Below are 15,102 nucleotides of genomic sequence, written 5' to 3' on the forward strand. Positions count from 1 at the left end.
CTAAACAGCTGATTGAAAACACTGGAATGTTGCCCAATTGCTTTTCTAAACCGAAGTGAGCCAGCTGCTGGACGCCAAAATTACTCAGGTTTCAAAGAAACGAGCTGGCTGTAAACCTCGAACCTGCTATTATCTTCTGTGAGGATCACTTTATCTAAGACAGGGGTGCTGTCCTGTCGAGCATCCAGTCGAAGTTCAAACGCGTTCCAGCTTGCAGACTTTCTTCCTATGCAGAACACCCCAGCCCTCCGAAATAGTGTATGCTTTTCAAAGTGTTTTTTTATCCATGACCCAATATAGCCTCAGCTCATCCCATGGTACAGAGTGGGAAAGTGAGAGACAGAAAGGCATCTTGCTTAATTAAGGTCACACGCACGTTAGCGGTGCCAGGACCTGAACCGGGTTCGCAGGCCCTGAAGTTCGGGGCCGTCTCCCCAGCCTGAACTGGTTCCCCCTAGCAGCGTTAGAGCTTCTCATGGGAACGGAGACATCCTGAGGATGGGGACTGGGGCTCCTTTTTGACCTGCACTGCTTGGCCTGGTGCCTGACTCCTGGAGCAGGTCCCAAAGTGGATAGCGTCCTCACATGGTCTCACTGATCCTCGTAGTAACCCGTGAGGGAAGTACTACGAACTCCCCGTCCTGTGTGTGAAGAGACTGGGCACAGAGAAGTCAAGGAGTTTGCCCCGGGAACCACAGCAGCGCAAAAGGGTACCAACCCCAGAGCGCACCTCTTTGCCCAGGAAAGTGTGCTGAATCAATGTGGCCGCCCCCTGCTTCCCATGACGCCCAGGCAAGGTTTCAGTGCAGACCTTGGCAGGCTGCCTGCTGTCCCCGGAGGGGAGAGTAACTAGTTAATGGCATCCACGGGCTGCCCCCAGCCCTGCAGGCCGAAGTCCAGTCGAGACAGCTGAGGCAGGGCCCCTCCCCCGTGGCCTGCTGGTGTGGGTGAGGGCGAGCCCTCCGGGGAAGGAAGAAAACACAGTGATGCTGGCAAGGCTGATAACATTCATTTAACAACCAGACAGTCCCGACAGCTGCCCCAGGATCCGCGGGCTGGTCTCTACATGCCAGGCAGGCTGCTACGCTGCCCTTCATCTCTCACAACACCTGGTGAAGGCGGTATTAGCACCCGGTGTTGTAGTAAAGAAACTGGGCTCAGAGAGGTTCAATAACTTGTTCCCAAGATCCTACCCCCAGGAGTCAGGAGAGCCCAGAGCGGGAGGCCCTTGTGTGCGGGACCCTGAGCCACACTCCTGGCCGCTATGTTAGAGGGCTTCTCTCACCAGCCTTTCCTGTGGCTCATTTTCCCCAGAGAGTCAAGGGGAATATACTTATCTTTTCTCTTTCTAATCCTCACCCGAGGACATTTTTATTGATTTTTAGAGAGAGGGGAAGGGAGATTGAGAAAGAGAGAGAGAGGGAGGGAGAGAAAGGGAGGAAGAGAGAGAAAACAAACATGGATGTGAGAAACCTTGACTGGTTGCCTCCCACACGCACCTGAAACCTAGGCGTGTGCCCTGACCGGGAGTCCGACCTGGGGCCTCTGGGTGTATGGGATGGCGCTCCTACCGACCAAACCACGCTGGCCACGCCTCCTGCTGCGCATCTTGCTTTACTTTTCTTTCCATAGAACATGAGTTGTTTCTCTTGGGCTCTTGGGTGTTAATGGGGAACTGCGGGCCAGGGTTGCTGCGGAAAACCTTTCCCTCCAAGCTTTTAGGCGTGGTGCATGAGGGCCTGGGAATTGAACTGACAAAAGACACAATAACAGGAGAAAAGGCAGGAGACATTGACTAATATCTACGTGCCCGGGAGTTCAGAGTCAAGAAGTGAAAGTCACAGAAGGGGTCAGACTCAGGCTTATCTACGTTCTTAGCAAAGGATAGAGGGTTTAGACATCAAGGGACTATCAATTGGGAGAAATGACTAGGCAATATAGGAGGAAACCAGTGGAAGATAAGGGCTATACCAGTAAAGTTTGTTTATGCAAATTCATCTTGGTGTTGACGCCCTATCTTTGAAGATAAGAGCTGTTCTCCTCTCCCTGGTACGAGGGCAGGGACAGGGGTGTGGGCGCCTTCTTCAGAGAGAAACAGGCCCTTTTAGGCGACAAGGGGAGAACAGAGAACCCTTGCGTGTCTGTCAATTCTCAGTTGCCTTTGGCTCGAACTCATTTTTATGCCAATGTGGCATATCTTGGGGTGGCACATTCTGGTCCCTATAGAGGTCACGGAGTAAAGGAGTGACAAGGGGTCTCGTGTGGGGTCTCCTGGCTCCCAGCCCACAGCTCCTTGACTGCCTTGCCCTGCTGCCCGCTGTGTTTTTGCTCAAGAGCTGATCCATGTTCTCATCTTCCTCTCCCTGGTGGGGGACTTCCCAGAGATGAGAATCCACGTCGGGCTGACTCTCGGGGCACCTGAGGAAGATGTCAGGGTGAGGTGGTGTCAGCATGGAGCCGGCTGTCTTGAGCACCTCTCAAGCGCCTGTTAGTTCACCCAACTATTTTTTTTTAAAAAAAATACATTTTTATTAATTTCAGAGAGGAAGGGAGTGGGAGAGAGAGCTAGAAGCATCAATGATGAGAGAGAATCATTGATTGGTTGCTTCCTGCATGCCCCCTACTGGGGATCAATCTGGAATCGAACCTGGGACCCTTCAGTCCGCCGGCCACTGAGCCAAACCAGTCAGGGTTACAGCCTGCATTTTAAACAAGCTCCCCCAGGGATTCATGGGAGGGCGGCTCGGGGATGCAGGCCTCCTGTGGCTTCCCCTCCGGAGCCAGGCCTCTGCCGCTTCTGGCTGAGTGAGTGGCCTCGGGAGTGGTTCTCACAGAGCCTGCTTCCTCATCTGTAGAGTAATGGGGTGTCAGCGAGAAGAGGATGTAAGGTGCTTAGCTTAGAGAACTGCGCCTTCCCATCGCCCTCTTAGGAAACCAGGTGGATTCTTCCTCTTCCTTCTGAGATGCGTTTCCGGGACCTGGGGTGCTCAGGGCCAGGGAGGGGCACTGCTGCAGGCCGTCTGCAGAGCCCAGAACAGCGCCAGCTCATCTCAGGTTGGATCCTTTTTTTAAAAAAATATTTTTTATTGATTTTTTTACAGAGAGGAAGGGAGAGAGAGAGAGTTAGAAACATCAATGAGAGAGAAACATTGATCAGCTGCCTCCTGCACACCTCCCACTGGGGATGTGCCCACAACCAAGGCACATGCCCCTGACCGGAATCGAACCCGGGACCCTTCAGTCCGCAGGCTGACGCTCTATCCACTGAGCCAAACCAGTTAGGCCTCAGACTGGATCCTTGGGGGAGCAGGTAGTCTGGGCTTTCACTCGCCTCAGCCCAACCTGGCTCCTGGAGGGGACTCCAGAGGAGAATGACCTTCGACCCACTTCCAAGGCCTCCTGGGAGTAGGGCAGTGTTCTTGGGAGGGGTGGCTGATTTGTGATTGTCGTGAGGGAGGGGCTGGGAGGTGATAAAACGTGTTCCCTTTCCAATCTGCACACCTACCCTTTCCACTCTGTCCCAAACTGCTCACCAACCGCAAGTACTCATCAAGAAAGAGGTGAGGGTGCCCAGCTGCTGTGGCTCAGTGGTTGAGCATCAACCTATAAACCAGGAGGTAGCAGTTCAATTCCAGGTTAGGGCATATGCCCAAGATTCCGGCTCGATCCCCAAGAGGGGGAGTGCAGGAGGTAGCAAATCCATGATTCTCTGTCATCATTAATGTTTCTATCTCTCTTTCCCTCTCCCTTCCTCTCTGAAATCAATAAAAACTTTTTAAAAAAGGAAAAAAATGAGAGGTGAGGGTTTGGTAAAAAAATTCCCATTCATGGAATTCATAAACAGCCCCAAGAGGTAGGTGTGATCACCCCTGTTTAGGGATCACAAATCGAGAATCACAGAAGTAGAGTCACTAGCCCAAGGTCACACAGCTGGGAAATAGCTCAGTTGAGAGAAATAGAATGAGCTTTCCTATCAATTTTCATTCATTCATCCATTCATTCATCCATTCATTCATCAGATATTTTACATGTCTCCAGCTTTGTTCTGGATGCTGGGGATGTTGTGGTCCCTGCATTCGGAGTGTTTATATTCTAGTGGAGCACTAGAGTGAGATAAACTGAATGAGTAAATGATGAAGAAAATCACCAGGAAGTATAAACCAGAGAATTAGAATTAAGGCAGAGAGACAGGGAGTGGTAAGGGTGATGATGGTTTGGGGGCGGGGGGTGAGGAGGGGGGGCGATGCTTCCAGTTGGGAGCACAAGGACGTTTTCCTGAGGGAGTGAGTAACTGTCAGCTCAACTCTCTTGCAAAGAGCTCTGGCAAGTACCTTCCCCGAGAGGCTCCAAGGTGAGCAAGGCTTGGCCAGGAACCCAAGGCAGAGAGTGAACAGGGAGGAATCCCTCGGCCTGCCTTCTCAGCTTCAAGTTTTCACAAACTGTTTTAAAATCTCTTCTTTAAGTGAAAAAACTAAGACAAACAAACATATCCAGAGCTTCCTAAGCGAGAGAGCCAGTCAGTCCCTGACTCTGGGTCGTCCAGACTGCCCCAGGGTCAGGCTGGCTCTCGGCTGACACAGCAGTGAGCGAGGATGCAGGACCCCGAGTGTCAATGTCCTCATTGTCCCGCCAGGGACACTGAAATGTGGTGGAAGGGACAGGAGCCCCAGCCCCACCAGCACCTGGCAGTGAGGGGAGGATGTGTGGGGAGGGAGATCCAGCTGGAAAAATAGGCAGAGACATGGAGAGGCATCAGCCTGGGCCGGGCCCCCACACCCCAGAGGTGAGACCTGAATCCGGGTGACCTGTGGATTGGGTCAGCCAGTGGTGGGAAGGGGCTCTGTGTGGGAGAAAGTGCCCCAAATGTGAGGGTTCTACTTGAGCACTATTGTTATTGTCGATAAGATTATTACTCACTAGCCCTTTACCCAAGTTTCCTGCCTTGCCACACCCAGCCTCATCGCCTGGTCCCGGGCGTGGCTATGCTCCCCTGAAAGGGGACCCAGGGCTGAGTCACCAATTGTCCCAGTAAAGAGTGTGGGAGGTAGGCTGGTGAGACATGGCTCTGCAGCCAGAGGGACCTGCGTTCAAATCCCAGCCCTGCCACTTATCAGCAAGTGACTCATCCTAAAGCTTCAGTTTCCGCAGCTGGAAAGTGCAGGTGCCCCAAGGGAGTGGAGAGGAGTGGGTAAGTGGGCAGCCCAGGTGTTCGGTGTCCCTTCTGCCCCTCCCACGGGTGCCCCTTTGCAGAAACTGACCTCAGAGGAACAGGAAGCTCAATGAATGCGTCCTTCTGTCTGTCTCCTACATCCAGGGTCCATGAGAGACAGGGACAGACAGGGATGCCTGTGAGTCTCCCCTTCCCTGTGCCTCTTCTCCAACCCCAGTGATGGGAAACTGGCCCAGAGGAGAGCTCAGAGGTGGGAAGGGCTTACCTTACTCCAGGGACTCAGTTCTGGCTGCCCTGAGACCCCATCTCTCCTCTTGGTCTAAAGCTCCATGTCTTTACCAACATGGGATTCATTCATTCATTCATTCATTCATTCATTCAACAAATACCTACTAATACCTACTATGTGATCACCAGGCCCTTCCCTAGGTTCCTAGCTCACAGAGGGAAGCATTCCGGACACAGCCCTGCTCTGGACTCAGCCCTGGGATTGCCCACCCAACACCAATCCTATCAATAATCTCAACAGCCCCCATCTTAGCAGCTACTCATCCCTTAGAGACATTGACCTTGCCCTGTCTGAGAGGTAAATAAGTCCCGAGGAATCTAAACCGACCTGGGTAATCACTGGGGCCTCATGGTTTCGGGTGGCCGGCCCTGAGTGGGAGGGCTGCTGGGTGGTGGTGATAGGGCTAATTAAAAAGAGACACACAGAAGAGGCAGCATTTTCTCTGCTGGTTGTTGACATGTCCTGGCTCGAGGTCTGGATCACAGCTGCCGCCTGGGAGCCAGGAGGAGCCACCTGGAAGACCAACCCAACCAACACAGAGAGGGTGGCCGGCCGGGAGCGGGAGAGAAACCAGGTGCTGATGACGCTATCAAGCCAGTAAAGAGCCACCTTCCCCCTGGACTGATTGTCTTGTGAGCTCATAAATGTCCTCATTGTTGAAGCCCATTGAGTCACCGTTTTCTGCTGGAAGCTTCCTGATCGGTATAAACAGGGCGGGGTGCCGGGGGACAGAGTGGGAAGGGTCTGGGGTGGCCTCCTGGCTCTGCCTTTTGCAGGTTGCGGGACCTCGGGCCGTTCCTGTCCCCATTCTGAGCATCAAGTTGCTCAATTTTAAAAGGGGGGATAAATGCCCATACCTGCCAACACTGACATTGTCAAAGCCACAGAGCCCGGAACAGGGGCGCTCTGACGGACAGTGGCATCGCCAGCTCTCGGCCTTGGATGAAGTGGACATCATGCATGAGGATCTAAGTGAACAGCTGCACAGTCATCCAGAAGGGAGAGAGGAGTTGGGTGGAAAGAGGGGAACATTGGTGAACTATTCTCCTCCTGGCTTACTAGTAGCTTGGGGGTGACCGCAGATTTGGTTACTACCTAGTAACAACAACAACAATGCAGTTAACATTTAAAGAGGGGTTACCATGTGCCAAGCACTGTGCTAAGAGCGTAGGCATTAATCCTGTTGAAAACTTTTTTCTTCTTAGTTTCATTGATACTTCACACACAAGGAAAGCAAGATCCCTCCTGGAAGGTCGCATGGCTAGCCAGTGGTATAACTAAAATTTGAACTTGGGCCCCATAGTCCTTCATTCCTATTATACTGCCTCGTACGAGGCACTGAGCTTCACATAGAAGGAAAACTGCTTGGCCAGCTGTTTCTCATCTGGGCACCACAGGCCGGAGGTTGTGGGTGGCTCCAGGTGCCTCAGCCCTGTTGCTGGAGACATGGCTGCTTACATATGAATGACAGATTGTGGATCCTTATATGAAAAAGCTATCCATTCATCCATCATCCATCCATCCATCCATCCATCCATCCATCCATCCATCCATCCATCCATCCAAACTCAGTTTCCCTAGAAGCCATGCCCGAGATGAGGATTCTTGGGCAAGCGCAGGATTTATGGAGGAAGTGCTCTCACGAGAAACCTGTAAGGGAACAAGGGCAACAGGACAGGCCAGGGGACAAAGCAAGCAGAGGTGGTTCCAGATGTCTACCCTCAGCCTGATGCCAGGAGGAGCTCTGGGGCATGCACTGTACCACCCAGGTGGTCCCACGCAGATGGGGGTGGGCAATTATCCATTCCCTGGTATTATATTCCATATGCATTGGTTAGAGGTGGGTGATGTGGAGGGTAGGGGGGATAGGCAAGGTAGTTCCCAGCAGACGAGGTCAATCCTTAAGAGGCAGAGGTGAACAGTTCACAGCCAACATCTGGCTGAGCTGGGAGTAGGGGACCTGGGCCAGAAGGGGATCTGAAGTGAAGCACTCACAGCATCTGCCACAATCTCCATTTGATCCGTTAGCATGAATGGAACACTATTACGGAGAGGAGCAGAGGAAACAAAGATGTGACAGACACGGCCTCCGGCCTCCGGGAGCGCCAGTCTAGTTGGGAGAGATCAGAGAAGTCCAGACAATGATAAGTCGACTCAAGGTACAGCTTGGTAAACTGCAGACCCATCAAGTGCTATGGGAGCTCGGAGGAGGGAGTGAGGCCTGGGGGCCAGGAGGAATCAGCCAGGGGAGACTTCTGTAGGAAGCAACCCTTGGAGCGAGGAGCCTCGATGGAAAGCCCACCTGAGCAGAGGCCTGGGGGCAGGAGAGGAAGGGCCTGGAGGACATGTGGCCTGTGCTCGCGGGCTTCGTCCAGCCCTTCCCTCAAGAGGCATTTACACAGCCCCTTCTTGGCACTGCTTTGGGTACCAGGGATGCAATGAGTCCTCGATGGGCATGGGCCCCGCCCACCAGGACCTGAAGCCTAGTGGGGAGAGGGACACAGCGCCAGATTGGGGGGTGGGAGGGTCCAAACTGCTGCGTCTCCTGCGAGAGGCCCTACCTGGGGTGAGGGAGAGCCTGAGAGGTTTAAGGAGTAGAGTCGGGAGGACAGACAGATCAATGCTGCCCATTAGAGAGGCCACTCAGGCCGCAGCTTGGACAGTGTATTAGAGGAGTGAGACTGAGGTGGGGAGGCCTGGGGAGTGAGTGTCAGTGACAGGCCCCCAACACCTGCAGCTTTGACCCAAACACCTTCCCCCTGGCTCCCTGGCCTTGGCTTTTCCTAAGATCTCAATCCCCCTCCAAGGACACAGCTGCTGTTGGGAGATTTATTTTAGAAGGTCCAAGAGGCAGGCGGGTGGTGGAGGAGAGGCTGACTCTCGCGCGCCCTGGGGGGGTGTTAAGGGAGCCAGGCTGCTTTAGGGGGTTGGTTACTTCTGGGACAGGGGTGTCAGCAATCCCGTGGGACTTCTGAGGACCCGGGTAGGGAGGGTGGGACAGCCGGGCAGGCTTCTTCTAGCACAGAGGGGTTTGTCCCTTGCAGCGGGACCTGGAGAAACGGGAGAAACGCAGCTTCTTCTGGTAGGTGCCCCGCTGACGCTTCAGGCAGAAGGCCACCTCCTTGTCACAGGCGCACAGCTGCTGCTCACACCAGCTCCCTTTGTCAGCTGTGGGGTGCAGGAGGGGGGCTCAGTGTCCGTCCATTTCTGAGGCCGAGCCAGGGCTGGGTCTAGGGTCCCTGGAGGGAACCTCTGAAGGCAGTGCCGTCCTCGCTCAGCTTTAGGGTGTCCTTCCCAGCTACTTGGACTCTAGCTGCGTGACCTTGGGTACCTACCAAGACCTCCCGTGTGCCTTTATTTATTTGCACCTATCATGTGGCCGGCCGGGGTTGGGAGGGTGAGGGGGAAGGAGACAGGACTGAACACAGCTGACCTCTGAGATTCACACTCCCGTGCGTGCGTGGGGCAGCAGGTATTTGAGAACTGCAGAAACGAATATCAAACTGTGCTCTATGGGAGTCAGAAACAATACCAGGGCCACGGCAGGAACGCAGTGGGCCAGAGCCATTGGAGCTGAGGTCAGAGGGTCTCTCTCCCTGTGGGAAGCCAGGTGGAGGAGTGGGAGTGTTCCAGGCTGATGGAACAGCCTGTGCAAAGACTCTGAGGCAGGAGGGACCACAGTACTTCAGTTTCATTATCTGTAAAATGGCGATGATGAGAAGCGCTGCCTGGGGGGGGCGGGGGGGGGAGGCTGTGAGAATTAAAGTAAGAAGGCAAAGCACTCAGTACAAGTAAGTGGTCGATAAATGCCGGCTATTACTATTCGTGTCATTGTTATTATTATTAAGCCCTCAGTGAACAGGGGCAGTGGTGATGTGCCCATTTGATTCCCAGCCATGGAACCTGCCACCTGCTTCCTGCATGGACCCAGGAGCCAAGTGACCTGGGATGCAACCCAGGCTCTACTACTGGCAGCGGTGTGACCCCAGGCAAACACTTCCTCACTCCATTTCCTGGTCTATAAAATAGAGCTCATGGGGTGGGGCTGCCTCCTGGCTGGGCTGCTGTGAGGATCAGTGATGATGGAAGTAGAAACAAGATCAGCTATGGGGCATGCCCTGCGGCAGGCATCTGTGAAGCTCAATCTGTCTGCCCTCATTCTAGTTCTTGGATTAACACTATGGGGTAGAATAGAATACTGTTCTCATCCTCAGTTCCCAGATGAAGATACTGAGATTCAGAGAGGTTGAGCAAGGCACTCAAAGTCACACAGCTGGAATCTAAGCAGAGGTCTGCCAGCCTTCCAGATCCTAAAGGAGCCAAAGCCCTCATTGGACCTCTCCATACTCCCACCCCTACTCCTGCCTCTCCTCCACCGCCCCACTATTGCCACTGGACATGCGAGAGAAACAGAGAGGTTGCGTAGCTTGTGCCTCATTGCACAGCATATGAAAGCAGAACTCCCTTCCTCAGTCTACAACTCCAATCCCCAGTCTAGACACTCACAGCACTGGATGTCCCCCTGGGAAAAGGTGTAGTTGTAATGGTCCCTGAAGTAATGGCAGTGGTGGAGCTTCAGGTGACGATAGCAGCAGTCATGAGCATGGCAGCACCTGGAGGGAGAGGGCAGGAGGTGGGGCAGGGAGCACAGACACACTGCATCGTCCTCAGCCGGCTCGGTCTCAGGCAGCCCCTGCCCCAGAGAACCCGAGCCCCCTTGGAAGAGCCAAGGCCTTGAGGGGTCTAGTCTTCTGCGTGCTCACGCTGGCTAACACTTACAGGGTGCTTCCTAGGGCCCAGGCACCCGCTTTTTCTACAAATTATCTGTTAATCTTCCCAACCACCCTACGACAGGGGTACTAGGACGATCCTCATGTCACAGCTGGGGCAACTGGGACTCAGGGAGGCCACGCCACTTGCCCGAGCTCACACAGCCTGAAAGTGGTGGGTCAGGGAAGTGACCGGGCCTGGCCCAGGCTCTCATCTGTCCTCTGGCCGATTCCCAGGATTGTGGTGAAGATCCGATGAGATAATGGCAAAATGAGTCAGGCCCTTTAAAAAACCCCGTGCAATGGCAGCAGGCAGTGTGTGTGGGTATTCTAATTAGATTAGGGGTTGAGAGTGCAAGCGGGGGGTCTTCAGAGACTTTGGGGAGCCCTCTAGAATAGGGGTCCTCAAACTACTGCCCACGGGCCACATGCAAATACAAATATTGTATTTGTTCCCGTTTTGTTTTTTTACCTCAAAATAAGATATGTGCAGTGTGCATAGGAATTTGTTCATAGTTTTTTTTTAAACTATAGTCCGGCCCTCCAACGGTCTGAGGGACAGTGAACTGGCCCCCTGTTTAAAAAGTTTGAGGACCCCTGCTCTAGAAGGCAGGCTCCAGGAGGGTTGGGGCTGTGTCAAAGCTTAGCAGAGTTCCTAGCACATAGTACAGAACGGATCCACAGAATGAATAAATAGATGGAGAGGACAGGATTGCCACCCGTGGGCCTGCCTGGGAAGGGTTACCAGTCCGTGGCATCGAGGGGTTGGCCTTTTCCACCACGTCCACAGTGACAGCCGTAGTACCAATAGGAGGTGATGGGTGTCTTCCTGGTCACTTGTTTGACCATCTTGTTCAGGTTCAGAATCCCGCCCTGGGTTGGAGTTACACCTGCCAAGGAGCCCGGCAACAAGGAGAGGACGTGAATCCCAAGGGGAGGTCCGTGCACCCCTGGCTGGCACCTCTGCTCTATCTGGTCCAAACCAATGGCCTTGGATAACAGAACGACAACAACCACTACATCCATTAAAAAAATATAATGTCAATGAGTGCTTGCCATGGGCCTTTCCATGTAGCAATTGATTGATTCCATCTCATCCCATGAAAAAAAGACTATTTTTAGAAAAAATATATTTTATTGATTTTTTACAGACAGGAAGGGAGAGGGATAGAGTGTTAGAAATATCTAGGAGAGAGAAACATTGATCAGCTGCCTCCTGCACAGCCCCTACTGGGGATGTGCCTGCAACCAAGGTACATGCCCTTGACCGGAATCGAACCTGGGACTCTTCAGTCCACAGGCCGACGCTCTAGCCACTGAGCCAAACTGGTCAGGGCAAGACTATTTTTTTAAATAAGTCAACTTAGATGTAGAGAAAAGTTGCAAAGATCATACAGAAAGTTCTCATAGAGCGCCCACCCACTTTCCTCTAGTGTGGTATCATCTTACATAATTGTGGTGTATTTATGAAAACTAAGAAACTGACAATGAATACTATTTTTGATCCCCAGTTTAGAGAGGAGCAGATGGAGGCCCGGTCACTTGTTCCAGGTCATAGTAGCTGGTAAGTGGAGGAACCTGGGTAGAGACCCAAGGCATCCTTTCTAAAATCACATACGTTGAGGTGCCAATTTGCTAGAAGCCACATTTTTACATTTGATCTTCTGCTAAAGATGAAATAGAAATCGCCCCATCTCCCACCAAGTCAACAGAACCCACTTCCCAGGTTCAAGGGAGATACATGAACGTGGATGCAGAGTGCTGTTTCTATGCAAATGAGTGTTATTCTTTGGTCAAAAGGATGGAGGGGAACAAGGTGAAGTGAGGAGGCCATTTCTGTAATTTTTGTCCAAAGTGCCACAGGTGCCAGCTGAGCAGGTCCCTGGATTCTGAACCTTCGGCTCTGACCTTCAAGGCAGGCCAGAAGGGCGCCACAGCTTGGCCACTCAGGCCTCTCTGGCCAAAGCCACTGTTCTAAGGGACTGGAAGCCGCTGATGGCTCCTTGCAAGGGGCAGAGGGTTAAGGGCTTGAGGGGCCAGGGCGGTGGAGATTAAAGCAGCAGTTCAGTCTAGGAAAAAGATATTATAGGGCCTACCCGCATCCCTCCTTCCCTTTCCAGCTGTGGCTCCTGTCCCCACTCACCAGCAAACATCACCAGCGCGCACAGAAGGGGGAGTTCCATGATCCCGGCCCAGAGGAGGGGAAGCCGCTGCTGGAAGTCCTTCATGCAGGCAGCCCCTTATATAAGAGGCACCCCCACCCCCACCAGCTGAGCCTGCCCCTGTCCCTTCCACTCTAGCTCTCGTGGAGGCCACCTCTGTCTGCTCCTTCTGTTTCCTCTTTCCTGGCAAGGGGGAATTTTAAAACAAAATTATTTTTAACATCTATTTTTTAAACTTCCTGATTGCAAAAGAAGCACATGTTCAGTGTAGAAGATTTGGAAAACATGAACAATAAGGAGAAATTAAAAATCACCTGTGGATTCATTAAGCAGCATTACGGGTTCGGTGTATGTCCTTCTGGTTCCATTGCGCTCTCTCTCTCTCTCTCTCTCTCTCTCTCTCTCTCTCTATATATATATATATATATATATATATATATATATATATATATATATATATCTCCACACTTTTCCTGACCAAACTAGGAAGTTGTTATTTGTAGCCTCTCTTTTCACTTACCAATGAAATTTGAACACAGTTCTATGCCATTAAATATTCTTCTGCAGAAACATTTGAAAGGCAGTCTGGTATTCCATGGTACGGGCCATTCATTTAATGAATCCCATATTGATGGCCATATGGGTTACTACTCTAGAGTGTTCAGTGGTACAGTGGAAGAAACCACTGTGCCGAAATCTCAGTTCATGTCTAGAACTGTTGCTGTAGGATCTATCCCTAAAGTGGACTTGCCGAGTCAAAGCACATGCACAATTTGAAGGCAATTGACATGTGTCGACAACTTGCAGAAGGTCCGCCTGGTTCACATATGGGAATTCTAATGAACACATGGTGTGGATCCAGCCTAACTAGGGTGGGGGTGCTGATGGCAGGACACACAGAGGCACCACGAAGAGATGGTCTGCCACAATGGCTCCACAGAAAACCCTGCAAGGTTTGATGGAGAGCCCATAGGTAGTAGAAATTGGTTTTCTTCTATGCCCATGAGATGGCTGTTCAAGGGCATAGAGCCCAAGCTGACCTTTTGGCTGCCAGCTAACCAGTTCACCCCAAAAAGTGCACCAGCAAGAGTCACTGCTGGGAGCTGTTTCCTCCCTCAACTCTCTTCTACATTAGTTCCTTGACTCCATCACTGACTGATCACCTAATGTGTGAGAAAAGAATTGGAAACAGCAGGCAAATAAGTATCTCTGGCATATTCTTTGACATGCCTCCCCAATGTGTGCTCAATAGTCACTCCCTTCTACTCTTGCCAAGGGAGTCTTACCCTACTAGCAGTCTTCTAGATCTGGGCTCTTGATGGGGCATGTGGTTACCTCCCAGAGCTTCCCCTCATCTGGTATCCTTTGGGGAGGAGCAAAAGTAGGCAGGAACAGAAGGCTTTGTTGATTCCAGAAAGCCTTTCTCTAGTGGGAGAGACGCCATGATATTGATGCTGTAAAGGGGCCTCAAAAACATTTTCCCTGGACGCCTCCAGAGGCCCCGAGGCACATCTGGACGGCTGGGTTTGGGATCAGAGGGACCTGGCTCAAACTCTGGCTGCTTCTCTTACCATTTGTGGGACCCTGGGCAAATCACTTCCATGAGCCTTGGTTTCCACGTTTGCAGGACAGGGACAATATGGGGACAGCAGTCCCTCCTTCCTCTGATTGCTGTGGGGTTCAGGGAGCATTCAGCACACTGCACCAAGCCTCACCCATGGGGAGAATGCCGTATGGCAACCACACAGGGGTTACATGGCGTTTTGTGGAGGTGAAGAGGATGAATAGGTGGGAGCCAAAGCCAGACTGCCTGGATTCCAGCTGCTTTGCCTGGAGCAAGGAGCTCAGCAACATGTCTTTTGTTCCTTCCATGTATAATAGGGGTGATGATAGTACCTACTTCATAGCCTTCCTGTGGGGATTAAAAAATATGATATGTAAACAGGGCTTGGTCCATGGCTAGAGCTTAATAAATGTTAGCTATGGTTACTCCCATCATCACCATCTTCATCAGCCACACCATCCCTGCTTATAATAGAACTAGAGGCCCGGTGCATGAAATGTGCACACAGGTAGGGTCCCTAGGCGTGGCTGGCAATCAGGGCCAATCAGGGCTTTCTGACCCCTCGTGGTCAGTGCACATCATAGTAAGCGATCGAACTCCCAGTCGAACTCCCAAGGGGACACTTTGCATATTAGCCTTTTATATATATAGATAATTTTTTTCCTTTGCATTGTCTAATCTGCTGTTAATCCTATCTACTCTATCTTTCATCTCAGACAGTGTATTTTTTTTCTCTCTAGAAATTTAATCTGGGTCTTTTTATACCTTCTGTGTTTCTACTTAATATGCATAAGCTCTCCTTATCTTCTTACGCATAGAGAATATAGTTATAATAACTGTCTTAATGTCTGTACCTACTAATACCATCATTGGGGCCATTTCTGGGTCTGTTCTATTGATTGATTTTTTTCCTCATTATGACTTAAGATCACCACTGCTCATTTATATAGACTAGAGGCTCAGTGCACAAAATTTGTGCGGAGGGTGGTCCCTCAGCCCAGCCTGCCCACTCTCACAGTCTGGGAGTCCTCAGGGAATGTCCTACTGACAGCTTAGGCCCGTGCCCATCCCCATGGGGAGCGGGCCTAAGCCACAGTTTGGCCTCCCTCTGTGGGAGGCGACCGGGCTTATCAGGGGAAGGCGCCACC

General features: G+C 51.9%; 1 protein-coding gene and 1 long non-coding RNA gene across 2 annotated transcripts; one reads left to right on the forward strand and one right to left on the reverse strand.

The window, feature by feature from the left end:
- The first annotated feature begins 5,058 nt into the window (after nt 1-5,058).
- Nucleotides 5,059-6,120, forward strand: LOC118677709. The gene is made up of 2 exons (XR_004974481.1): nt 5,059-5,188; nt 5,588-6,120. It is a non-coding gene; the product is annotated as an uncharacterized LOC118677709 (long non-coding RNA).
- A 2,167-nt stretch (nt 6,121-8,287) lies between these two features.
- On the reverse strand, nt 8,288-12,526 carry PLA2G2D (phospholipase A2 group IID). Its single transcript, XM_036351916.1, has 4 exons — nt 12,372-12,526; nt 10,974-11,118; nt 9,966-10,072; nt 8,288-8,627 (listed from the first exon to the last, which is right to left on the reverse strand). Exons 1-4 carry the CDS (start codon nt 12,454-12,456, stop codon nt 8,476-8,478), a joined length of 489 nt encoding a protein of 162 aa, XP_036207809.1. The 5' UTR covers nt 12,457-12,526; the 3' UTR covers nt 8,288-8,475.
- Nucleotides 12,527-15,102: the final 2,576 nt, after the last annotated feature.

The sequence above is a fragment of the Myotis myotis genome, unplaced genomic scaffold (assembly GCF_014108235.1).
Source record: "Myotis myotis isolate mMyoMyo1 unplaced genomic scaffold, mMyoMyo1.p scaffold_m19_p_2, whole genome shotgun sequence".
Taxonomy (NCBI): Eukaryota; Metazoa; Chordata; class Mammalia; order Chiroptera; family Vespertilionidae; genus Myotis; species Myotis myotis.

Coding starts and splice junctions, on each gene's coding strand:
- PLA2G2D (XM_036351916.1), bottom strand. CDS start 12,456: ATGAAGGACTTCCAGCAGCGGCTTCCCCTCCTCTGGGCCGGGATCATG. Junction 11,119..12,371: donor CGCGCTGGTGATGTTTGCTG/GTGAGTGGGGAC, acceptor GCTCCTTGGCAG/GTGTAACTCCAACCCAGGGC. Junction 10,073..10,973: donor CCCCTCGATGCCACGGACTG/GTAACCCTTCCC, acceptor CTCTCCCTCCAG/GTGCTGCCATGCTCATGACT.